At 38.7% G+C, this 27,063-nt stretch overlaps 1 protein-coding gene across 3 annotated transcripts in view; it reads left to right on the plus strand.

The window, feature by feature from the left end:
- The window catches only part of PLCB1 (phospholipase C beta 1), a 684,602-nt gene that overhangs the window by 460,762 nt on the left and 196,777 nt on the right, over positions 1–27,063 (plus strand). For all 3 annotated transcript variants that reach the window (XM_080813475.1, XM_080813477.1, XM_080813476.1), the window contains exons 5-9: positions 1,461–1,540; positions 3,350–3,403; positions 4,458–4,533; positions 12,017–12,117; positions 13,386–13,552. In XM_080813475.1, coding sequence (XP_080669601.1) covers positions 1,461–1,540; positions 3,350–3,403; positions 4,458–4,533; positions 12,017–12,117; positions 13,386–13,552 — 478 coding nt within the window. The remainder of the gene's footprint in view (positions 1–1,460; positions 1,541–3,349; positions 3,404–4,457; positions 4,534–12,016; positions 12,118–13,385; positions 13,553–27,063) is intronic.

Consider the following 27,063-nt stretch of genomic DNA (forward strand, 5'->3'; position numbering starts at 1 on the left):
TTTAAAAATTTTTTAAAAATGCTTTACCTACAAAAAAAAAGATCAAATTTGAAGAAATTTATTCTAAAGCTGTTAAAAAGTTACTCCAATGCTTCTGTTCTTTTACATAGAGTTTAGTGGTCAAATATTTTGCTTCAGTCACAATTACTCTGCCGTGTCTTCCAAGTCCTTCACCCATAGTATATAGAGGTTAAGGCCTCCCAAATTCTCTCCTAAACTGGGAGAGCTTCCTAACTGAGTTTCTTCTTTTTTGGTTTCTCAGCCTCAACTCCATTCTTCACATGGCCACCAGATAATCTCCCCAACATGCAATCTGACCTCAGGTCTCCTCATCACCCATCCTGAAAAGGGGCCTTCAGTAAATCTCATTTCTTGCTAAATTATCTCCAGATAACTCAACAGACTTGAAAGCTCTCCATACTCTGCCCCCAGCTCTACTTTTCTCATTGCAACTTGCCCTCTTTTCCCAATTCCTACTAGACTCCTCCCCATTCCCTCTGAGTCCTACTATGTGTGCTTACCTCTGGTTTTTCTCCCAGACAGTTTTCTTTGCTTAGAATTCCCTCTTCCCTCCTTCAGCACTTTATTCTACAAGTCCTACCTCAAATGTTACTGTAATGCATGATGGTATATTATCAATGCCTTAAATCAGGAGGCAAAACACAGGAGACAAGCAAAACAACAGAAGAAATAATACAATTAGATGGAAAAGCTGTTGAACTAAAAAAACATATGGTTTCTTTGCCCTCATGTCATCCCTTTAAGAGTTGGGGGGGGGGGCATGGGCAGAATGTTAATTTTCTGTTCAAAACCATCACTCAAAATGGAATTTCAACTTTTTGTGTGGATTTGCTGTTTTCCATTTTCTTGGAAGCCAAGTGAGATCACTGGTGAGTGGTGTGAGGTAGGGATTAAGATTAGGGGAATAGTGAGGGAGGGAGGAGGAAGACTGTGATGTTGTCTAAATAGCTTAGAGGCTATTTAGTTCTTGGTTTCAAGAACTTCTAGAACTGTAATTAACATTTAAAGGTTCCCTGTTATAGCTGCTTTGGCTTGAGTAGTAAAGCAGGAAGATTATATCTACAGGTGTACTGAAAATATATTTGACTATATTTTCAACTTTTTTATAACTCTTTATCTTTTTATAATGCTAGGAAACTAGCAAAAAGTACTTGGTTAATAAAAGACAGCATGCCAGTTCCCTGTCAATAGGTATTTTTAAAAGCAGACTCTGTTTATGTGTAAAGATCATTTCCTTAGAAAGGAGCAGTAACTCAGGGATTTGAATTTAATTATGTCATTTTTACAAGAAAGACAGAAGGAAAGGGGAGAAAGAAGGAAAGAAAATATCTTAGGCATACAGATTGAACTAATTTGCCTTCCTGGTAGCCTAGCTAAAAATATGTGTCTAATTACTGGAGAGTATTTAAGCTAATGCAAGTGTGATTTACATCTTTCAGGAGTGGACAAATGAGGTTTTCAGTTTGGCAACAAACCTGCTGGCCCAAAATATGTCAAGAGACGCATTTCTGGAAAAGGCGTAAGTAGCTCTAATTTTATTACTAAGGGTGTTGCTTCTTCTGAGTCAGTTTCCTTTCTCCTTTGTGAGTCTTTTGTTTATACTGCACTGGCTTCGCACATTGATAAACATAAACTTCCCTTTGGGATTTGTTAGAGAACTGATACCTCTGCTGTTTGGAATTGGAAAACTTCCAAGAAAGATCACCCTTTTCCTCCTAGCTGCACATCCGTGTTAGGCTGAGCTCCCCTGAATGTCAATGCCTTTGACACACAATAAAGAGACACGTCCAAATCCCGACAGCTGTGCTCAGAACCAAAAATTATTAATTTCAAAGAATGCTTCCTTTCTACATATGCCTGTGTCATATCAATTATTGACCTGACAAAGGGAAAGAGGAACACATGGTACTCATTTCTCTCGAGTCTTAGATCTCTGAGAGATGCTATACTAACTTCCCTCACTGCCTAAATCAGTAGGCTGATGTCCTGATTCCTGCCCTTAGACCACCACAGAAAGTGGTAGTAAGAAAAAAGAAAAAGATGTGGAGGAAGACACAGAATGAAAAGGAGAAGGAAAGAGAAGCAAAACAGGATTACCCAATCACTCTGGAATTACAGAGTCTTTCTAAAAATAATCTGACCAGGGAAAATAATGATTTTTGCCAAACAAGCAGCAAGGAAAACTGGCTGTGTTCACTCTGCAAGCTATGGATGGCCAGGAGGCTGGGAAGCCTTGAAATCAAAACCACAAGTGCAAACGTTACTAGGTGGTCCTCCATTTTATTACCTTTTTCTTTTCCCTCTTCTTCTATAAGACATACCCATCGTTCTAGACCTAAGACTCCAGCCTACATTTCTTTCTTACTCTTCCGTGAATTTCTTTTACTGTTAATACTTCATAGGTCTTCACTTAAATGTTTTTTTCATGTGATCATCTCCTCTTTAGTTTGTCACCTTGAGGACCCTTCTAATGCCTTCCCCTAATCCCTTCCTTTCTTCTTTCTTTTTCCTGACTTTGATTTTACCGTCCTTCATCTAACAGATGTTTCTAGAACATCTGTTGTTCCAGGTGGTATTAGTGGAAAGAGACATGGAGATAAAGAAGACGTCTTATCTGAAACATCACTTGTTATAGCTAGTAAAACCTCTAGTTGGCTAATCATTGATTGCATATGTCCCTTTCCAACAAGTGTCTCCCTATGAATAGCTGCTATGGACATTCTAGAGCATGCCTTTTGATGAATACATCATAAGCTTTCTGCATATACATATAGATGTGGGATTGATGGGTCATATGCAGTTTCCTAAAGTGGCAATCCCAATCTACACACCCATTAGCAGCGTTCAAAAGTTCTGTCGCTCTGTCTCTCCTTCCACATGTCGCTAAGCAGTCGAAGAGATAAACACAGTAGCTATTATGACACAATCAAATACTTTGCAGTGAGAGTGAATGATCTTCAGCTATAAGCAAAACATGAGAATGGATCTCAAAAACATAATATTAAATGAAAGAAGCCAGACACAAAAGAATGTGATTCCACTTATATAAAATGCAAAATTAGCCGAAAAGGTTATCTATGTTGTTTGAAGTCAGAATAATGGTTCCCTCTGTGGGCCAGGCTCTGCCAAGGGGCACAAGAAGGGCTTCTGGAATAATGCTAAAGTGAGAAGGCTCTATTTCTTTGATCTGGGTGCAGGCTGCAGAGACCTGAACAGTTTGTTGAGATTCAGCAAACGGTACATATGCATGAGCCCTTTCTTATGTGTTTTATTCTTTAATAGATAGCTTTGTAAAGATTAAATACTTGTTTTTCTGCTTCTCCAACAGCTATACTAAACTTAAGCTGCAAGTCACTCCAGAAGGGCGCATTCCTCTCAAAAAGTAAGCTACGGGAGCATTTCCCAGTCAGTGTTCATGTTCTTTTCTCAAAGATTTGACTCCGTGCCATGGCTCTGTTTTGTTTCTCCACTGGTCCAAGTGGGAGCCTGAGAATGCATGGTAACCCTGTTCTCACTCACTCTCCATGTTCACATCAATGCAGCTGGTTTCCTCATAAAGATTTTCCTGTAGCATCATTTATAAGAAACAACAAAGCAGGAAGAGAGGGGAAAGGGTGGGGGAAACTTACTGTTAAACCCAAAAGGCCATTTGAGATTTAGATCTGCTCTAGGAATGGCAATCGGGTGACTTCAGTGCCTCTCTCTACCAAGATGATGCTAGCGTCGAAGGAGGGGCTGCAAACTCAAATGTCAAGAGCAGGAATGAAGCCCCATCCAGAGGAGACAACGACAATTCAACTCTACCATGTTCCTTGTGGGACTGATGGGCTCTGGATGCTAGATTTTGTCATGTTTCAATAGATTCCATAAATTCAAATTCTTATATTAATCCTATTTTTAATGTAATACTTAAACTCTATTTGTCAATAAATTGACCACTGTTTTATTGAAGCATAGTTGATATACATAAATTTTATTTTTTAGAACCAAATTACTGACCAAAGAAAACACATGTTCAACCTTTATCCTTTGACCTGCTAGCTACCAGTAGTAGGCTCCTGCTCATTAGAATGTTAAATTATTATTAATAATAGTAGTAATTACTTGTTTCTTAATAATATTAATAATGTATACCTTTAGAGCAAGAGGTAGCAGCCAAGAGACAGAGTTACCCAGGATATGTTTTAGTGCTTAGAGGCTATTTAGTGTGATGTTTTTTAATTGGGTCATCACCTTTGCCTCAAGACATTGATTTTATATTAGCTGTTTCATTTTTTAAAAAAGCATATACATAGGTCTTTTAGAGCCTGTCCGCAGATGCATGGACCAGTGAATATCTTGAATGACAAAAGGGTTTGAATTCAATGGGATACGTTGGGTTGGTGTCATCTAGAAGTGTATGACCAATGTCTCACTGTGGTGATTTCACTCCACAGCATATACCGCTTGTTCTCAGCAGACCGGAAGCGAGTTGAAACTGCTTTAGAGGCTTGTAGTCTTCCATCTTCAAGGGTGAGCATGTTGCTTTTCTAAACTTAGCACTATTCAACACCTGTGAATAATCATACTGAAATATAACTTGCCCCCATATTACCCAAACACTTTTTTAAAGTAAGAAGACCATAGGACTCACTTAATATTTACAATACATGAGGCCACCATAGTTATATTTTCTTTCATTCCCATAAACCCAGTATGTTGATCCAGAAAGACCCTTGTTTTTTGTAAATAATGATTTTTCAAAACCATCTGGTATAAAAAGGTATTGGCCAAAAGGTATTATTGTTAAGAATTTAAATTTCTCCTTAATAACAAATATTTTGTTGATGTTCCTGGAGATGTTAGCTAGTAATTATGGATTATGATTAGGAAGATATTTGAAATACAGATTTCATCGTATCCCAGCCTAATTTTTAAATGTCTAGTTTTACGATGTCTAGTTAATACTCAATTAACATGGTAGCACATGTTTGGACATAAATATATCGACATACTATGCAGGGCTGTGCTTACAAAGTTTTTGCTGGGAGGGGTGCAGGATCAGTTTGGAGACCGCCTACTTTGCTCGTATGGTGGTAAAGTGGATGAGAGGAAAGCCAGGTATCATCCCCTTTTTTTTTTTTTAGGCCCAACACATTGGAGGCATTCCATATATGTTGCCCACCCAAATTATTTTGCTTTCATTTCAATTCATTTCTATGTAACTGGCTCTAAAATTATTTGTTACCATCGTTTCTGGGAGAGTGGAGTCTGTTGTATAAAACCTTTTTCTCAGGCTATATGCAGAACTTGCCTTTCTATTGCAAATTATTTTTATCCTAGTATCTAAGCAACAAGTAAGCTCTTTCCCAAGGATAGCACTTACACTATAGGGAGAAACTTTGAGCCTCTTGGAACACTCTGGCAATGTTCAAGTTGCACTGAAAAAAGTTAAGAAGCCATTGCTAAACTTATCTTTAGGTTATGAAAAAGTATTGAGTGCTATTATTAAATGTGTTAGCCTATTCTTGTGCATACTTTTCAGAAAAGTGAAGTTTATTAAGGACTTTGGTAGGTAACTGAAAGAAAAGAAAGAGTGCTCCCCCACTCTCAGTTTCCTCTTATAGGAGGAGAGGGCTGGTGATGCTGCCAACATTGGACAGACATGGAGGGGCTCCCCCAAACACTTTTTAAAATTTTATTTATTTGACAGAGATCACAAGTAGGCAGAGAGGCAGGCAGAGAGAGAGAGGGAAGCAGGCTCCCTGCTGAGTAGAGAGCCTGACATGGGGCTCGATCCCAGGACCCAGAGATCATGACCTGAGCCGAAGGCAGAGGCTTTAACCCACTGAGCCACCCAGGCACCCCTCCCCCAACCATTTTAACCTGCACTTTTATAAGCAAAATAAAATGAGTGAATTTATTACTGCTCTTTCCTAGATGCTTTGGGGTAGGGTAGATATGCCAGTTAAGGTCCCATCATTTGCTCAACAAATATTTCTTGAGCTCTCACTCCCTGCCCTCAGGCACTGAGAATTTTGGTTGTGGGCAAAATACAGTCCCAGGACTCAAGGACCACAGAGTTTCTGGGGGCGCTCCTCAAACACGTGGAATGACACAAGTGTAAATGAGTGGGGTGAGGAGTGGTGCTGTAAGCAAAAGGAATGGTGCTGCCATTGTAAGAGAGGATCATTCCAGAAAAAGAAAACCACGTGTGCAAAGCCCTGAGGATGGAAAGAATTTACTGGTCTGAGTGACAAAAAAGACCTCTGCATTTAAACATAAAAAGGAAGCTTGAGAGATGAATAGAAAGACATGAAAAGAATTTTTTTCCTCTGCAATTGCTCCTGATTTTACCTTTACTGGATAACATCTTATGAATATAATGACCAAAAATTTTAACTTATTTTGAATCTAGCTAAGAGAAAGAAAGAATGGAAAATAAAGCTGAATAGAAAATCAAATCCGTCAACCAATTCTCTGTAAATTGCAATTTTCTGAACAATTGGATTCTGACAATTCAGTCAATAAATATAAATTGAGTTTTTACAACCCATTATGTCTATTATAGGTTCATGCTTTCAGACCAATATCAACTGGAGACATTTTTAAAAGAAAATGAGATTTAAATAACAGGAGTTATGTTTAAATTGAAAAAAAATATTTATCTTTAGTAAATTAGATGTTATGACAATTTTCTGAACACAAATTGGAGATTTTTTAAAAAACAGAATCAACCTCCATCATGAAATCTTGAAAGATCATTATTCATAGTAAAGTATATTTACTTCGAGGACTTAGGACTTGTAGAATTAGGATGCTTTCAAAAGATCTAAAAACTGAAGACAATTTCAGAGCTAGGAAGTAAATGTTTCCCTAAACTGAGTGATATTTTAAATCCTTGTTGTAGTTTCATATCTACACAACAGCGGTTCTAGAAAATATCCGCTAATTAGCAAAAAAGATTCTGGATACACTGACAAGAGGTGTTTTAAACACTCCACAGAAGAAAAGGTTACATAAATGGTAGATAGGGCTGCATATCTGGGAACCTTATTTCATAGCCAGTGGTCATTCAGACTAGATTGAATTGTGTTCTGTAAATAGATACATTACCAGAAACACAGTGGATATCCTGTTGAGATTTTTAAAACATTATCTTTGTGCACATTGTTAGGGATAATTAATGCACTTGAAGTTGTATCCTGGCCAACACGATCCACTGGAATAACACATTCCTTTAGAGGGTACTCCTTCAGAGATTACAGTTTTTGCCAAAGTTACCTTAATTGTTAAAAAGTAGCACTGTATCTAAAAAGAGAGACAAAGCAATTACTGTCCTTCTATTAATAATCCAAACATATTTTCCAGGGAGATCTTTGGAGACCTTTCCATATTATTGAGAAAAGTTATCATTTTTAAAAGGTTTTATTTATTTATTTGACAGAGAGAGATCACAAGTAGGCAGAGAGGCAGGCAGAGAAAGGGGGAAGCAGGCTCCCCGCTGAGCAGAGAGCCCGACGTGGGGCTCAATCCCAGGACCCTGAGATCATGACCTGAGCTGAAGCAGAAGATTTAACCCACTGAGCCACCCAGGTGCCCCAGAAAAATTACCATTTTACCCACAAACTTTCTGAGAACTGAAAGTAGTTTACTTGTACCAAATTCCCTTTGATTTCAGGCTTGTGACCTTGAAAACAGCTCAGTGACATTTCAGGTTGTATTATAGTCATCGCATAGCACTGGCACTTTAATGAACAAGATAGGAATAAACACCTGGATACATGTATCCAGGAATAAGTACATAAATACATGTTGTTCTGGTTGACCCCAGAACAACATGGATTTAAACCCTACAGGTCCACTTACATATGGATTTTTTCAGTAAATACGGTACAGGATTATAAATGTATTTTCTCTTCCTTATGATTTTCTTAATAACACTTTCTTTTCTCTAGGCTATGTCATTGTAAGAATACCATATAGAATATATATATAACATACAAAATCTGTGTTAATCGACTACTAATGTTTTAAGTAAGGCTCCCAATCAACAGTATTAGTAAAGTTTTGGGGGGAATCAAAAGTTACACATGGATTTTCGACTGTGTGGCAGGGTGTCAACACCCCAAACCCCTGCGTTGTTCAAGGGTCAAGTGTTTTTGCTTTAAATGATAAAGCTTACCGTAGTTATGAACTATTATGTAATACCAAGGAAAGCAGTGATTGTTTTGGATTTACCATAGGGGGCACCAGGATGGCTCAGTAGGTTAAGTGTGAGACTCTTGGTTTCTGCTTAGATCAAGAACTCAGGGTCATGAGATCGATCCCTGTATCAAGCTCCACTCAGGACAGAGTCTGCTTGAAATTCTCTCCCTCCCCCTCTGTCTCTTCCTGCTTGTGCTCGCTCTCTCGCTCTCTCTCTCTCTCTCTCAAATAAATAAAGTCTTTAAAAAAAGAGTACCATAAGTTTTACTGAAGAATACAATAAACCAACTGTAAAGAAAATTTCCCAGGAAGGCTATAATACGTTGCCTTTCTCCTATGCCATAGACCCAGAATATACATCCAAAATACAATAATTTATGTAGTTGTGACTCTTAAAATCACTAATATCAAAATTCTATCTTTAAACCACACTATGAATTTGCTTTATTATAGTAATTTACTTGTAATTATATCATGTACTCTATGGTTAACTCAACTTTTGCCTTACAGCTTTAGAACAAAAATATTGAGAATAGGTTGATGTGAACACTTAGTTTGTTGGATTACAGTGTGAGTTATGGAATCAAACAACCTGCATTCAAAGCCATAAGAGCTCCACACACACACACACATGCACACACACACACACACACACACACACTTGGGACTTTAGACAGGTTTTGTAAGCAGCCATGCCCTAGTGTTTGCATCTGAAAAGGGTCACAACCACCTAGAGGTGACATGGGATCAAACAAAAACATAAGTTCCATATGTGTGGCACCCAGTAAATGCTCAGTAAATATTCTTTTCCTCTGAGGATTTTTTCATTTGCATATATGCGGGGGTTTTTTTCCCCCTCTTTCTTATTTTTTTTTAAAAGATTTTATTTGTAGGTGCCTCCTTAGTGCAGTCGGCAGCGCGTCAGTCTCATAAAAGATTTTATTTGTTTATTTGACAGACAGAAATCACAAGTAGGCAGAGAGGCAGGCAGAGAGAGGGGGAGGCAGGCTCCCCACTGAGCAGAGAGCCCATTGCCGAGCTTGATCCCAGGACCCCGGGTTCATGACCTGAGCCGAAGGCAGAAGCTTTAACCACTGGGCCACCCAGGCGCCCCACCCTTTCTTATTTTTAATTTAACATGTGCATATGTCATAACTAGATCTATGGAATCTGGAAATACAAATGCCACCAGTACTACCATCAAATTTCAAAAGAATCTTTTCCCTTTTGGGATTCTTTGCATCCAAGCATGGAATTGAAGCAACGCCGTTTTTAAAGTTTACCGATACCTCACAATTTCTGGAATAAATGGGCCTGAATCAGACTATATTACCCTTCTTAATTATCCCTCCAAAACTTTCTGATAACAATAGCAACAAGTAATCACTGATGATCTGTTTTGTATTGGAAGCATGATGTGGTAGGCCAAGTCTAGACTACAAGCAAAAGACCTAAGGTTGGGTCCTATGTCCTGGGTTCACCAGCAGACATTGATTGGGTAGCTATTACATGCCTGGTGGCATGTTTGGGACACAAAGGAATTAACGAAGAGATAGTGACTTCACTCAAAAACTCATAGTCTAGTAGAAAATCAGAAATATAAAAAATATGGGGAAAACTGTATGATAGATTCTGTAATAAAAATATATAAATGTGGATTGTGAACACAAAAGAAGAATATGCCACCTTGAGTTAGTGTGGTCAGGCAGGATTAGAGAAGAGTGAACACTGGGTATGATCTTTAGAGTGCTGGATTGAGGGCCTCCCCCTGCTCAGATAGGACACAATGACTCTGTTCCATCCACTACACCAAATCATGAGATCCAGGAAAAGAAAATATGTAAATGAACTTTGTGAATTTCAGCCTTGTTTAAGATATAAGGAATTAGGACTTATCAATAGCTTTTCCACAGATACCTCCCCAAACCCTTTCAGTTCAACTTTCAGTGATACTCATTTTAACTCATGTCTCCAAAAATATTTCTTCTGTTTTCCTACATCGACCTTAAAGGCTTTTGGGTATCCTCATCAGTCAAGTTGGACAAAGAAAAATGAGACAAAGAAAGTCAGCTGTATTGAAATGGTTTCTTTTCTATGTGCTAACAGCTAACTGGCAATGAAAATAATATCATGTTTATTTAGATTATCTCGTTAATTTTTCCTCCTTAATAAGAAGTCCTAATCCACAGCTGGCAAATAAACAATAATTAGAGTTTCAGGAAAGCATACTGTTCTATGAAATTATGTGTATGGAATCTTATAAAAATGACTTCAGTTGAATCTGATATCCCATAGGAATTCTGTTCTATCAATTTCTACCTTTCTCATAATGTACATTTATTTACTTAGTAAATATTTATTGTGGACGTACTATGTGTCACACTGGAAATCTAGCAATTAACAAGCAACACACAGGTCCTAGCTTGTGTAGTTCTGCATGTTACTAAGAAACAGAGCCATACAGCTGGGAGCACAATATAGTTAGAGTGTTGAAATAGCACACCAGTGAAATGTAATGGTAGCCCAGAAAGAAAGACAAAACCCAGGGCAGGAGGAAGAGGTTTTAAGCTAACAGAAGAAGAGAGAAAAAAACAAAAGTTCAGTGTGACCCAAGTATATCGATCCTGCGTTGGACCACTGATATGTAATGGACCTCGCTGTGTATACTGCTACACGTGTTGTTTGGTTATCTCAAAATTCTGTTTTGCAAAATAGACTTTTTTCCAGCTCTATAAATGGATTTAGTAAAGGAAATATTATTTTATTCATTCATTCCACAAATATGAGACTCCTGCTGTTTGCCAAGTGGTGATCTAACTTCTCTTATCTGTTAGCAGGCAGGGTACAATTTCAGAGAACAAATTTAGGTGTTTCTATAAAAGTCCATTTCAAAACATATGCACTTGGTAAAAGGAAGGGATTTGGTTTTTTTTTTTTTTGGTTTTGGGTTTTTCTTTTTTTGTTTAAGGGCTTGAACATAAAAATAATTATATAAACACATACCTGAAATAAGAAAACAGCATGAAGAATGTCTTTCCTGTTAACAAAACCTTGAATACATGCTTCCGGTTTCCATGACAGCCCAACTAAACAAAAAAATAAGTCCAGAAATGACTTTTTATATCAATGACTTGCTTCCCAAACAGTAAGACCAAGAGGAATCAGTGAGAAATAATGACTAGTGCTCTCCGACTTACAAAAACTGTTCTATAATTTATCAGGTTACTTAAACCGGAAGGAACATTGTTTGAAAAAAAAAAGATACAAAATTGGAATTTATGTTTTCATTTTGAAAATGTCTGTTTCCAGGTTCTTTGCACTTGAAAAAAATTTATTCAAACATCTGCTGAATAACCTATAAACAATGTGAATATGCTTCATGCCACTGTACACTTAAAAATGGTTAAAATGGTCATTTTTATGGTGTGTATATTTTATAACAATTTTTTTAAAAGATTAAAACTAAAAAAGAAAAAAGCAACCTAAAAAAAATCTGCAGTACAGACCCTGATTTTGCCAAGTCTAACTTACTTAGTAAATGTACTTTAAAAATTGCATTAACATCCCTTGAGATGCAGAAAACTGAAGTTTAAATTATAATGAAAAAGCAACAGAAAGGATGACATTTGATTCTTCAAAGCCAGTGTCCAAAAGAACTCTACAGCTGGCCTCATAGATGTTTTCTGAATGTTTACCCTGGGCTCCTGGAGAAAGAGGAAGGGAGAGAGAGACACGAAAAGAGGGTAGGGGGTGGGTAGGATAGGGAAAAAATAAGACATTTCACTGACCCTGTTGCTTTATTTCCCAGAACGATTCAATACCTCAAGAAGATTTCACTCCAGAAGTGTACAGAGTTTTCCTGAACAACCTTTGCCCTCGACCTGAAATTGATAACATCTTTTCCGAATTGTAAGAGAACAACACAACATTTGAACCCACTTTTTTTTCAGCTTGGGGTGGCTCGGGCAGGATGTATTAAGCAATAGAGGGAGACAGGAGAACCCTTCGGGCACTGTGTATGACAATAATGCTTCTGTGTAATTTGTTGGAGACAATCAACATTCCTGCCCCAGAGGTGCAACCACGGCTTTTAATGAGTGGATGTTTGCCATGATCTGTTGCTGGGTATTGGTGTTTCAGTATCCGTGGGGGACTTTGCATAGTTTGAAGATTACAGCTAGAATAGAGCATCTTGGCTCAGTGGAGACACGTGATGCCGGAAGAACTCTGACTGGGGAACCAGTCAGGTTACATCTTGGACACACATTAGTGAAATGAGAACTCTGGATTGCTAAGCACCCTCCCAGAGGAAAGTCATTTGTTTTTATTTTAGAAAATATATAACCATTCCTTTAAAAAAAAAAAAAAGAATGAAAAAAAAGAAAAGAAACAAGCCAAAACACCGGCAAATGCAGGGCAGTAGCCTTTCACCTTTCCTAGTTCACTGAAATCCACACAGGGTGACAGAAAATCAACCCAAAATATATCAACAAAATAAGGATTTTTTTTTCTTTTTTTTAATGTGGAAGACAGGCCAACAGTGCTAAGAATGACACTGGATATACTCACTTTGTGATGTTCATTGCTATCAACGATGTTTTGAGCATCAGCCATAATTGTACCATTGAACTTGGCTTTGGGTTGTCAACAGGGTTGAAATGGGAAACTTGAACCACACTATGTTGAAGACTTACAGATTTTTGCTAAAGCATAACTTAATGAAAATAAAAATGTACCCAGGTTGTTTACTTTTTTTTTTTTTAAGTAGTGAGTAATACATAGATCTCTAAATGATGAGGTGGGATGTGGGAATTTGATGACTAAACCAGAAGGTTAGTGTCATAATCCAAAAAACAACCCATATGTTCTGTGTTCAGTTGAGAGTGGTGCAGCTTTACACACAAGATGCGCTGTTTTCCTACTGTGAATTCTCTTATGCATCTGGTATACTTCAAGGGCACTGAGGTTTAGTGGCAGGGATTGCAAAAGGTATTTGCACCTCATAGAATGCAGCAATTGTGATGATGCAACACACGTTTTCAAGGTCAGATGGGAATGTCCAGATAGCATGCGCTTACCAGGTGTGGCAGGATTTTGTTTCTCTATAGTTAAGTGCAAATATATGAATGACACTTGGTGGACCAGTATTCTAATTTCTGGTTTTCAATTGGTTTTAGTGGTGCCAAAAGCAAACCATACCTTACCGTTGATCAGATGATGGACTTTATCAACCTTAAGCAACGAGATCCCCGGCTAAATGAAATACTTTACCCACCTTTAAAGCAAGAACAAGTCCAAGTATTGATTGAGAAGTATGAACCCAACAATAGTCTCGCCAAAAAAGGTCAGTCCACTTTGCCCCACACTGTAGGGAAGCTGCGGTTTCTAATTGCGAATGGGTCACCCCCTGGTAAGTATCAACATCAAGGATTGGTTAGGTTTGTTTCCCACATTTGTATGCTTGCTTTCCTTTCTGTCTTAAATCACTAGTGGTTCAATTAGATTTCGGCATGTGATTTTGCGGTTGTTGTTGTTATGTATATATATGCGTGTAACATATTTTTTAAATGTCTAATCATTCATTTTGTCTTAAATTTACCCAGTGACTGAATGCATATTTCTCATACAGGAAATCTTAAATGTTGGCTTTTCAGGGGGCACCTGGGTGACTCACTCGGTTAAGCATCTGACTTGATTTTGGCTCAGGTCATGAACTCAGGGTTGTGGGATTGAGCCCCATGTGGGGCTCCATGCTGGGTGTGGAGTCTGCTTGAGATTCTCTTGCTCTCTCTAAAAAAAAGAAACATTTAAAGGTTGCCTTTTTGGCGCTGTTTCTAGAAGTTCTATAAAATGACACACAGCTTTCTCTAAATTTCTAAAACTAAACCTAAATTTCTAAAGCTAGCCCTTATTTTATTCCAGTTTACACTATTGATGAATTTCTTCACTTGGGAAAATGTAAAATTTGGCCTTTTATATGTAAAAAAAAAAAAAAGTCAGTGTTTGTAGAAAAAATTATTAGTCTAAAAATCAATATCAGAAAGACAGCTCTCGGTTGCCTGGAAGTTAAGAAATTCATGTTTTTTTGATTCTGGAGAAATAAATTGCCAAAATAAGATCATGATGATTTACTTGCTGGGAGTTTCCAATTACACGTGGCATCACATCCCTGAATCAGCTCTTCAGTTTCCTTTTACCACTAAGACCACGTCTCACCTGGACTGACATATCTTCATTGAGAAAACTAGCGTGTTATCGCTGATGTTATTATAAATTGCCTAGCTATTCCACAGGGAGGAAAATAAAGTGCAATTAACCAATTATTAAGAAAGATAAATTGCATGTTAATATGAAGGCAGGTCATAAGTAACAGAAATAATTCTAGCAAGCTCATCGTCATTAATAAGTCTGGTTATCATAAAAGTAGATTAAAATGCCTTTTAACCCATTGTATTTATTCTGGAATTAGTCCTCTAAATGAAAACAAACATGAATGTATTAAGTATAAAAGTAAAATATTACCATTCACTTTATCCTACATGCTTTTAGTTGGGAACTCACAGATGAAATTTTTTTGGCTTTTGTTCATTTTCATGGTCAAGCACTTTGCCTTTGTTGTTATCATCATCCTTATCCCTGCCATGGAGGTGAGGCCCATCAAAGGAAACAGATGACTCAAAGGTGTATGTTGGCATCACCAGGCCCACACCCCCTTGAACCTACCTATCCTGACACCCTTCCATCCCCAGCGCCACAGAGATGGCATTTCTCCTTAGCGTTATGCAGGGAGTAACTCCTTGCAGATTTCTCTGGCGCAACTTGAAATCTGAACTTCACCAAATGTAACTAACACGATGTGTTACAAATCCAACAAGACCTCCGGAAATGCCCATGGCACAAAGGAAACAAATAGTTTTTGTGAAACCAGTGAGGCACTTCAGAGCCTAAACTTTGCCGCTTCCTCCCCTTCTCACACCACACTATGAACAATCCATGCCTCAGCCAGCGTATGATGCCTCCATCCTCCGTACTCTAACCAAACGCAGGCAGTAGAGGATACGAAGAGAGAAATCTGTGACAGATTATTGTAACATTCTATAACCCTGGCAGAACCCATTTGACTCTAAAGGAAAATTAAGATGATATCTCTTAGCATTTGCGAGTTTATTTAGTGCCATCTTAGAGATACACTAGGTATGAATTTCATAATTACAGCAGGCACACAAATTTCAGGTACATTTAAAATACCAGTTTCATTTGTTTTTCCACTACTTAATATGAAACTGATGATAAGCCTCCATGTCAGCCCTGGTGTGATTTTTTTTTTAAATCACAGATTTCATTTCTTAACTCAGAAACTCTTAAAAGAAAATAAACATGAGAGTCATTTTGTTTGCTGCTTTGGGTCTGTTTATGTGAGCAAAGTACTTGAGAAAATTGTTTTATTGTGTTGAGTGTTATTTCATTGTCAAAAGGAGAATGATTTTGAAATCTTTCTTTGTAGGACTAAGAAATTGCTGAGTTAAAAGCTCAATTTGCTAGTAATTATGAGTTTTAATAATTTTTTTATACAAAGAAGAAAATCAATTTTTAAATTTGGTTTTGCTTCTCACATTTGATATTCGACTTTCAGATTTTTCCAAAAACTCTCTTTCGTATCTTCTTTATTTATAACATAACTACAAGTAAAATCAAACAGAGTGGAATTTAAGAAAGTATTGTTTAATTTCAATATGACCCTCACAGATTTATAAGGAAATTAGATTTCATTCATTATATGACTTTCATTTTTTAAAAAAATTTTTTGAAGATTTTATTTATTTATTTGACACAGAGAGAGAGATCACAAGTAGGCAGAGAGAGAGGGGGAAGCAGGCTCCCCGCTCAGCAGAGAGCCCAATGTGGGGCTCGATCCCGGGACCCTGAGATCATGACCTGAGCAGAAGGCAAAGGCTTAACCCACTGAGCCACCCAGGCGCCCCATTATATGACTTTCAAAATGTACATTATCATTTTGTAAAGAGAAGCAAACTAAAATTTGAGGTCAAATGACTTATCTAATATTCATACTAAGATGATCTTTGAGAAAAGAGTTTTTAACTTTCAGTCAACTAGTTCATACTTTTTGATGAATAAACACAAAAGAAAATAAGTAGGATATTGGTAGTATATAATAAGTATATTACAATGTAATATACTTACATTGTATACTTACATTGTATTACACTTATAATAATAAATATACTTAGAATAAATTAGAAGAAGATGGAAATCAGTATATTACATTATAATTTTTCTGCTACTTTCATTTTGACTAGTTCCTCAAATGTGCATAAGCATTGGTTATATTGACCTACGAATTCAATTCCAGCTTTCTGAAAAAGATACTTCCCTATTGCCTATATTTGTTATAAACTGCTAAGACTAAGATGCATCCATAATGTATATATGTAACAATATAACTATATTCTCTGATATGAAGAAACTTATTTTTTTAAAGTAGGTGTTAAACAAACAAACTTTACACAAAGTTGCCATATGCTAATGTTTAGTTTTCATATGCACTGCACATAATTTTTACATAGGAGGTAATCTAAAATTAAGTGAAAATTTTTCAATCTGGCCAAACATCAAAATGCTTAAACTGACCATAGGTTAGTCGACTAAACACAGATGTGTGAAATGAAAAACCAGAAGGGATCATAGACTTTGATGCCTTGTGGACCTGCTGTCATTGGCAGGTTGGCCCCATTTCCATGCTGGAATTCTTATTTTTGAAGATGTCTGTATTGGGGATAAACAATCACAGGGTTTCTGAACAGTGTAAGGCCAAATGTGCATATGTTTGGGCTCCACAAAGAAAAATTTCAACTTCTTGCAGAAAATACTGTTCTCAAGGGAGTTTGGTTAATTTTTATGATTGGAAAATCACACATTGCAAAATGCCTTGGTCCGTCATATTGTTTGCACTGGAACAAAATGCGTAATGCTAAACCATGTTTAACACAGGAATACACAATGACCCCAGCCTCTTGCAAACAAAGGGTCCTGAATGTCAGTTTGAAAACTAATGTCTCCCAAAGGGAGTTTGTTTGGTTTCTTTACTCACTTACACCTTTTAGAAGGAAGGCAATGAGTAAAATTAGCATGAAAAGAAGAAATTGATACCCCAGGTAACAGACTACAAATTACATTGAACTGTTATGTCTGTAAAAGAAGGCAAAAATTCATTTTAAAAAACCAAACCCAGAGAAAACATTGAGTCTGATCACATTTTTGTTTTTCTGTGAAGAGCAGGTGTTCATGAGTATTTGTTAAGCAATTGAATTAATATAGCAGATTATGATATTAACAGATGTTTCTAGCCACATTCCTTTTTTTAATCAGTTCTTTCTCTTAAATTTTTATAATATGTTGTACAAAAGTTCCCTTGCTTTGTTACAATTAAATCATCAAGATGAAACCATATCATCTCTTTTAGTATTTGATCAGTACTGCCTGAATTAATAGTTAAATAATTGAAATGAACTCAAAATACAGTAGCAAATTGATTTGGTTTTAAGCAAAGCAAATAGAAGTTGAGGTAGAGCAAGCATTTTTGCTTTAAACAGACCGACGTTAATGGTAACATCAGTACCAGAAAAAACCTATTGCATTTTCCAGATACTTATTTTAAATACTTACACAATTGAACTATATTATGTCATTATTGTCAATGGCAAGACGCACCCAGAGTGTGCTAGAGGCAATACGGGGCTTGACACTCCTCCAACCTGTAGTATTAGGTGGAACTCCTACAGTAGAAAAGTGACAGAAATTTAACTCAAACTGCAGCACAGAAAGAAATTTATTGTTGGTGCATATGCGCAAAAAGTCAAGGAGTGTTTTGTGTTGGTCTCAGCTTATCAAAAACCAATGTTGTTGGGGCACCTGGGTGGCTCAGTGGGTTAAGCCTCTGCTCAGGTCACAATCTCAGGGTCCTGGGATCGAGCCCCGCATCAGGCTCTCTGCTCGGCAGGGAGCCTGCTTCCCCCTCTCTCTCTCAGCCTGTCTCTCTGCCTACTTGTGATCTCTCTGTCAAATAAATAAATAAAAAGTCTTAAAAAAAAATAACCAATGTTGTTATACTGACCCTTATGGTTCTTATTATGACTACAGGATGCCCTTCATCAACAACCACCATGTAACTTGGGGAGAAAAAGGTGCTTATTATTTATAAGACCTGGAAACTACTCAGCGCATCTGGGACCACACATGGCAGTCACTTGTAGGGAGAGAAAGAGAGTGAAAGGGAGCATGCCCATATGCCTAGGTTTCCATGGGCTCACTCTTTATTGGTGAAACGTAAAAACATAAGGGCAGGAAGAGAGAAGACAAGTGACCAAAATGGAGAGTTACTGAAGTTAAACCAAACTTTTTAAATCAAAGGAGTCTCGGCGTGTGGAAGAGGCCTGGTTTCCTAATAGTCATGTGACTGGCAATGAGTTTATTCAAGATAGTTGTCTTTGAAGTGGATGCCTTTTTGAAATGAATGCTTCAGCCACCAAAGCTTAAGTCAAGCACTTGCACTACAAAAAATAAAATTTAAAAACAACAACACTGTCAGGGTTTACACTGCAAGGTTTTAATGACTTCAGGCCTGACTGGATCCAGGGGCTCAAATGATGTCATCAAGAATTGTCTTTCTACATCGGCAGTCATTTTCTCTGTACCGGGTGTAATAGACTGGCTTGGGCAGACTCTCCTAAATTAACAAGAAAGCCACCAGCAGCTCTAATACTGAGATTACTTTTACTCATTATTTCCATCAAAAGTACCAGAAACCCCAGCCTGGCTTAAGTCACACAAGGTCACTGCTGAAGGAGGATCTCTGTGGCCTGGAGAATAGAATGTAATAATTGGACAGACTTAGGTCGTCACATGACTCTCCCTTGAGCCAATGAGGAGGCCACTACTTAAACCACATGGTTTGGACTGACAGTGGCAGGGAAGTGGTCCCCTGAAATTCAGTCCAGATGTGCTTCCCAGGAGCAAGATCGCCTCCTCGGGCAGATAAAAACAGCTGATTCCACTAAACCTGGGTCAGAAATCAATAACTCATCCATACTGTTTATTTCACCTTAGGAAGCCATTTAACCTCTTTGACCCATCCCACCTACTCCTTCTCTCATTTTTTAAAGAAAATTCCCTGAGAGAGCTGCTGGGTAAATTAAGTTGCTTATGATAGGAAGGTTGCATGTATTTATTGCTGCCTGCAAGACCTTTTTGACCTGAACTGATGAAAAGTGGTCATTGGTATTTATGCCAAATTATTTCAGACCACATACAGATCTGGAATTTCGATTCACGGCACTAGGCAGAGGCATTCCTGAATGTTGCTGTCTCTTGGCTGAGTGAGTTATTTAACTTATTGCAAGTGATAGGAAATTAGAATCATCTGATGATGAAAACTGAAAAAAAAAATATGCCCAGTCCTATATGTGCACAAATGTTCATTTCTGACTCAGTCAACTCTTTTATATATATTTTTATTAAGATGGAATTATAGTTAAAGAGGTGAAGATTTATGCTGGAATTTTACTACTTACTTCATCACTTAATTTTCCTGGTAGATTTTTCTTTTTTTAAGATTTTTAATTTATTTATTTGACAGACAGAGATCACAAGTAGGCAGAGAGGCAGGTAGAGAGAGGGGGGAAGCAGGCTCCCTGCTGAGCAGAGTGTCGGATGCGGGGCTCTATCCCAGGACCCTGGGATCATGACCAGAGGCTTTAACCCACTGAGCCACCCAGGCACCCCTTCCCAGTAGATTTTTAAAAAATCAGTATTTTCCCAGCACCATTTGTGGTTAGGAAGTAGAAGTTACTAAAAACATGATTATTTTTATTAATGTCTGCTGTTTATCCTTGAGAGATCAAACACGCCATAATTAAAGGAAGAGGAAAAGTGTTAATGGTTAGGCCTGTTAATCTCTGGCAAAGGACTTGACTTGTGTGTCCTTCAGTTTCCTCATCTGTAAAATGAGATAATACGCACACTAACAGACCTAGGTGCTCTTCCCATGTCCCTCGGCATTCATTGTTCCAATACAGTCAACGGCTCCACTACAAGCTAGAACTTTCCCTAGAGTTGCCCACAACTGTAGCTTTACTAGGCCGCTTTTCCTTCGTTTCTCATTTCTGTACTCCTTTACTGTTATTTCCTGGGTTCGCCTCCCAAACAAATTACTGGCACTCAAATCCTTATCTCAAAACCTACTTTTAGAAGAACTCAAACTAAAATAAGCACTTTTCATAAATAGCCCTAGCAAAATCAGAAGTGACCACTGAGAGAAAAAACATGGAAAAAGGCAGTTCCCATAGCTCATCCCTTCCGATCTGTCACATAAATGTCTTTGTTGTTACCATTCACAAAGGCCTGGCTGGTGGCCTCAACTCATGGGCTCTCCTCTCTCCTAACAATTTAGCCCAAACTCTTAGGAAAGGCAGCTGAGGAAGTGACAGTATTGTGACTGGGACCATACTTTCTGGGCCCCAGTACAGAGTCCTCCCTCCTACTCCAGACCCCACTTGGGGCCCCCCATCAGGACTTCCTGAGAAAAGAGATACAAGTCAGCTATTTAGAAGTTAGCAGTGGGCATCCCCACAAGTCATTTTCAAACCTGTCTTTGATAGAACCTATTTCACTTGTGTTTGTTTCTTCTGAGAAAGTCTCACAGGAAAGGCCAGTGTGTAGGGAAAACCTTTCAAAGCCCTGTTTTGGTTGAAGAGAGGCATGGAGCTGGCTCCCCCCTCCACCTCATCCTTGGCAGGCCCTTCTGCCAAAACCCTGAGAGATTCAGGATGCTGGGTTTTAAAACCACTCATCTGGAGGACGTATTGACTGGTTTAGAGATCTGCCTCACAATTAAGATGGCATCCATTTAAATATTCTTATAGAGATTACCGAGGTAGCGGTACAAAAAAATAAATAAATAAAAGAATTGAAATGAATATACAGAATCAACTCAAACGAGAGAAATTTTCTTCCCGAAAGACAAAGGCAGATGCAAACTGGATGACGTAGCCAGTTCTTTTCATGCTTTAATTAAGTTACTACACTGGGAAAGTGGCTGGAAAGCCACTTTAGTATTTTATTGATTAAGATTCCATTTAAACTCCACATATTGACTTTCTAGCCCCTGTGGAAGGTCACAGAAGAATGACATTATCATCTGTGAGTATATTCCAAGCCTCTCTTGACTCTGTGTTTCCTACGTTCATAGACTTCTCTGTATTTCAGACTGGCTAAAATGAAAGAAAAAAAAATTGTTTCAAGAGAGCCATTATGAGTCCATTGTTCATTAGTTGATTTGGTAACTTGCTTCCCTTTTCCCTTCCTTGATTGCATTTCCTCTTTTCCCAGGAGGCAGAGGATTGAGGAGAGGCATATATCTGGCCCATGAACCCTGGGATGTTTTTTCTCCTCCAGACTTTTCTTTCAGTGATGTCAGTGTCTGCCGAGAAGCACAGCTCTAGCCAGAAAGTTAGCCATGTCCATTCACAGCTGAAGTGGCCTTTGTTCAGAAAACAACCAGTCAGGAAAACTATAAATAGTAAAAGAGTAACTCGAATGCCAGTTCCAAGGTGTGGGGACGTGAGCTTCATAGCCTAGTCTACTGCTCTTTTGTTAAACCCTCTTTCCCTCAGCCAACTGTTTCTTCCCCAGGTAATTTGCCATTTCATGTGAGAGCTGTTGGGACAAAGCAGATAATAGCTCCTTTCCCCCAGATGTAACCTCCTGTTAGAACATAGCACCACCAGTTGCTGACTATGACACCTTCCCTCTTCTCAGCAGGGGACTATGGCTCAGTTAAAAGGAATAGCCTGGCCAGGTTACACTGTTTTGGAGAAAGGCAACAATGTCGCACACCTTTGTCTCCCAACATCTGCATTACCCATAGTCTACTACTGTTAATAATTTATCTTGTACTAAGTCAGTGGGAGAGAAAGACATCAAATGCAGAGTGAACCAACTCCAGGGGAAACAAAGTGTGCAAAGTGTGTCTACAAGGAACCCAGAGGAGGTGAGATGTGGACCATTTACCCTCACACTTACCAGCTGAAATGAAATGAAAATGTGCCGCAGCAATGGGTGAAATAATGTCAGGAAGCTGAGAAGGGCCAATAATTTTGTTAATTCATTATAGAGATTTTCTAGGAACTCTGTCTTAACTCTGAATCACCCTGGTCTCCAGGACTCCAGTGTGAAAGCAAAACAGAGTAGAGAACGTTATTTTAAGATGAAGCCTTAACTGAGGATGATGGACAAAATCAGTCTTCTCACCTAACACTCTACCTGACACGTAGAAAATAAGGCAAAGATGCTTCTTACTAATGTCTCTAATTCGTCTTTTGTTGGATTCTCTCGGGCCAACTCTGGGAGAATTCAGATACAGAGAGTCTGAGAGATGATCCAGTAGAAAGGGAGAATAAGGGGTGCCTGGGTGGCTCAGTGGGTTAAGCCTCTGCCTTTGGCTCAGGTCATGATCCCAGGGTCCTGGGATTGAGCCCTGCATTGGCCTCTCTGTTCAGCAGGGAGGCTGCTTTCCCCTTTCTCTTTGCCTACCTCTCTACCTACTTGTGATCTCTCTCTCTCTCTCTCTCTCTCTCTCTCTGTGTCAAATAAATAAAATCTTTTGAAAAAGAAAGAAAGAATAAGGAAGGGAAGGCAGCTAATAAGGTTGTGAAACAAATGAATTATCCATGTGCATAATTGGCGTTTAGTCCGGGAGTGAATTCTAGAAGTTTCCCAAACATAGTCACTGAGGATGCTTTTAAGAAGCCTTAACCCTCAGACACTTCCAGCCCCTTCCACATCTCAAAGAACTTCTCCAAGTTACCTGGTGCTCACTGAACTCTTTTCTTTATTCTAACACATACTTGACTTAATTACATGGACATTTTATTTTATTTTTTTTAAGATTTTATGTATTATTTATTTGACAGACAGAGATCACAAGTAGGCAGAGAGAGAAGAGGAAGCAGGCTCCCCGCTGAGCAGAGAGCCCGATCTCTGAGCAGGGACCCTGGGATCATGACCGGAGCTGAAGACAGAGACTTTAACCCACTGAGCCACCCAGGTGCCCCTACATGGACATTTTAATCTAACAAACATATATTGCCCAGATGACTTAAGAACTACAAGGAAGTGAAACAAAATCAAGATAAAGTCTCTCTTAAGGAGACTCTAACTAGGAGGGGAGATGACATATACAAATAGCTATAATACAAGATAGAATGTAATACATCTCCATTCATTTAGTCAGTGTCTGTTAAGTGTCCTTGGAGTGTGAAGGAAACTTGGAGGGAAGGGGAAGTTTTATTTATTGAAGTTCTGGGGAGTTCTGGGAATTGCTTTAAGAAAGAAAGGCTTTCAAAGAGGAAAGTGACAGTCGAGCTGTATTTCAGGAATGCTGAGACATTTAAAGCACTAAGAGATAATATTCTATAAGGAGCTCATCCAGAAGCATAAGCAAGCACATGTTCTGGGCTGGCCTTTATGCTAAACAATGGAAGAGATATAAATGAAAGTAAGGTTTGGGCCTTGCCCTTAGAAAGCCAATGTTGAGGGGCACCTGGGTGGCTCAGTGGGTTAAGCCTCTGCCTTTGGCTCAGGTCATGATCCCAGGGTCCTGGGATCGAGCCCCGCATCGGGCTCTCTGCTCAGCCTGCCTCCACCTCTCTCTCTGCCTGCCTCTCTGCCTACTTGTGATCTCTGTCTGTCAAATAAATAAATAAAATCTTAAAAAAAAAATCAAACGTTTAGCTTGACCATGGAACATAACATTCTGGTTAGGAATCTAGAACATTTTGCCTCCTCTGCTTTATGGGCAGAAACCATTGAAAAGGGTCTCCTTTGATAAAGCAATATGACACCATACTAATAAAATGAAACAAACTGTTTCCAGGAGTCAGAGAACCTCTAACCCTTAACAATACATCAGGACTTACACAACTCCGGCGTGAAGACTCCGTGCCTGTGTCTAAGAGCTCAAGGTTCTAGGTTAAAGATGTGTACAGTTGACCCTTGAACATCATGAGTTTGAACTGTGTGGGTCCACTTGTTCATGGATTTTTTTTCAATAAATACAGAGCAGTTCTGTAAAACAAATATACAAAAACAAAAACAAACAAAGAGATTAAGATTCTAATATGGATTCTGTCCTTACCTAACCACATCCATTTAAAAGGACTGTTTAATCTCACTGGGGCAGAGCTTGTTTATCTGTCATGTTAAATACTAAAACTCTCTCTTACCTCCCAAACAGAACAATAAGGAGTAAATAAACTCTCAGATGTGAGAACATTTTGATACACGGAAAGTGTTAACTCGAATTTAGGTGTTATCATTAAGAACTTTCACGCAAACCACATCAACAAGTTCAACTGAGTGCAAGGGAAACTTTGGGAACTCAGAAAGCCAGGACAGCTGGGTGAGAGGTTCATCCGTAAAGGATTTTGAGAACAGCATGTAGTCATTTCGTGGACATTGTCACACAGTATTGTGGACTTGTATTTGTACATACTTATGGCACTAGAACAGATTTTCAATGGAGATGGAATGAGAGTCTGTAACATGGACTCCAGGGTTGGAAAACAAAACAGATAAAGAAACCGGCCAAGTACATATCCTCTACAAAAGCACAGTTTGTTGGCAAGTGTCATAGAAAAGTTTGTGCCCAAGCAAAGGTTCTTGAAAAGGGGTCATTTAATAGATGATTTCTGAAAGCAGACAAATAGACTTTGGTGAGCCATGGCATAGTCAAGCCATCTGCACTTACTTTCTCTGAGCTGGTCTAGCAGAACTTGCACAAAGGTTATAGCAACATGAGCCAAAGGAATAGCTTTTCTGTGCTGTGCTCGGGAGTGACATGGGAGGTGTTAAGCCATTGGACCAGTAGCATTCCAACATGCTCTGGTATCATGACATTAAGAGTGGGGATTGAATAATGCTGAATGGCTTCTCAACCACCTAATCCCAGTGACATCCGAGCATTTGAGTGCCAGATCCTGTCTAATTGGCATTTGGCTCCACAGAATGAGGCTGGTGGCCATGCTAGGTGGCAGACACATTGTCCAGTTTGCCCATCTCAACTGTGTGATGACTTTGTGTGGATTTATAGGCCATCTGTCTTCCAAGATTGAATTCATAGAAATTTCTCTGTGCCTGTAGGCTTTGAAAGATGTTATTTGCATGTGTTTGGCAATTTTTATTTTTTCTTAAGCTAACCTGTTTTTTGTTTTTTTGTTTTTTTTTTTCCCCTAACCCCAAAAATGATGCCACATCTTCTGTTGAGCATTTCTCTGGTCCTCACATTGGCATAACACGTTTCCTGTTGTATTTTATTTTTCTTCCTTAAAGTCAGACTTATGAGTTATAAAAATGCTAGAGGAAGCCTTTACATCACTGGCAGAGATTAGAATGTAAATGAAGTCTGAAAAAGAATTTTAGACCTTGACAGACAAATCCGAATCAAAGAGCTAATCCTCACGCCTCTGCCAGATGGGTCACTTGTCCTGCCTGAGCCCAGCTTCTTTTAACAGATTAAAGTCACACATTTTAGAGAGATAAGTAAATCATGGGGCCGGGGGTGGGGGGGGGGGACTCTTCCTTGGTCACATTCAGGGCTATTTTTAGGACTAATCCAGGAGTGTCCAGATAAAGCTAACTGCCATGGAGGCACGACCTTCTCCTTTTCATCATCTCTGTCCCTCCTCGACCAGTGCTGGGAAAGTTAGGGGGATAGACAGCTTCAGTCTTACCCCCCACCATCTGTCTCTCTTCATTCCCCGCCATGGGCCCGGATCTAGCACTCACACTGTGTACCCCTGTGACCTCAAACAAGCGACTTACCTTTCTAAGCTTCAGTTTGTTCAACTGAAAATAGGACGGGATTTTTCTCGTAGGATATCTGTGCCTAGCAGATGGTCAGTGCTCAAGTGAGGGTAGCTCCTTCTCCAGGGATGATGATGGCAATGGTGATATTTTTGTCATTTTTTACCTTCTCCCAGATTATGTATGGTGTCCTCTACAGCAGGATAACATAGTAGTTAACAGCACAGAACACGAAGCCTGACTACCTGGGTTCCAATCCCATTTTATCCCCTTGTAAGCTGTGTGATGTTAGGCAAACTACGTGCCTCAGGTTTCTCATCAATAAATTGGACATAAAAGTATTACCCACTTCATAGAGTTATCATGAGGATGAAATGAGTGAATATTTACATATACTAAACAGTTTAGAAAGGTTTGTGAAATAATATGCTGGAAATAGATTCAATTCAAGAAGCTCTTCAAAGGCTGATTCTCTCTACCTTCCATATCCTGCTTGCACTTATATAAAATACTTCCTTTCAAGTCAGAATCCATTAATAAAAAAAAAATACTGTGTTTGTAAATACACCATTATATTCTTTCCTTGAAGCTCCACAGCATAATTTTTTCTTGAGCCTTTTGCTGCCGCCGCCTTCCATCTACCTTTAGGTCTAGCTCAGGAACAGTTCCATGGCAGTGCTTTGATGCGATGGTGGGGTCATCACCAAGGTAACCAACCTGACAAAAAACACAAACTCAACAGAAAAGAGTCTGACGTTGGGACTTTTATGGCATCTTAGTAATGTGCCATGAATTCTATTTAGAGATCAGCTTTTAAGCATACCCTGCTATACTTTTTTCTTCCCCTGGTCATGTAGCTCCTAAAAAGTATCTTGAGAAAGTATGGGGCTGAGGACTCACCCCCAGGCCCAGAAGTCTCAGTGCACAGAAGAACATTAGCTTGGGTTACCGGACCTTATCAAAAGTCACTTTCATAAG

Source organism: Martes martes (assembly GCF_963455335.1).
Source record: "Martes martes genome assembly, chromosome: 9".
NCBI classification, from domain to species: Eukaryota; Metazoa; Chordata; class Mammalia; order Carnivora; family Mustelidae; genus Martes; species Martes martes.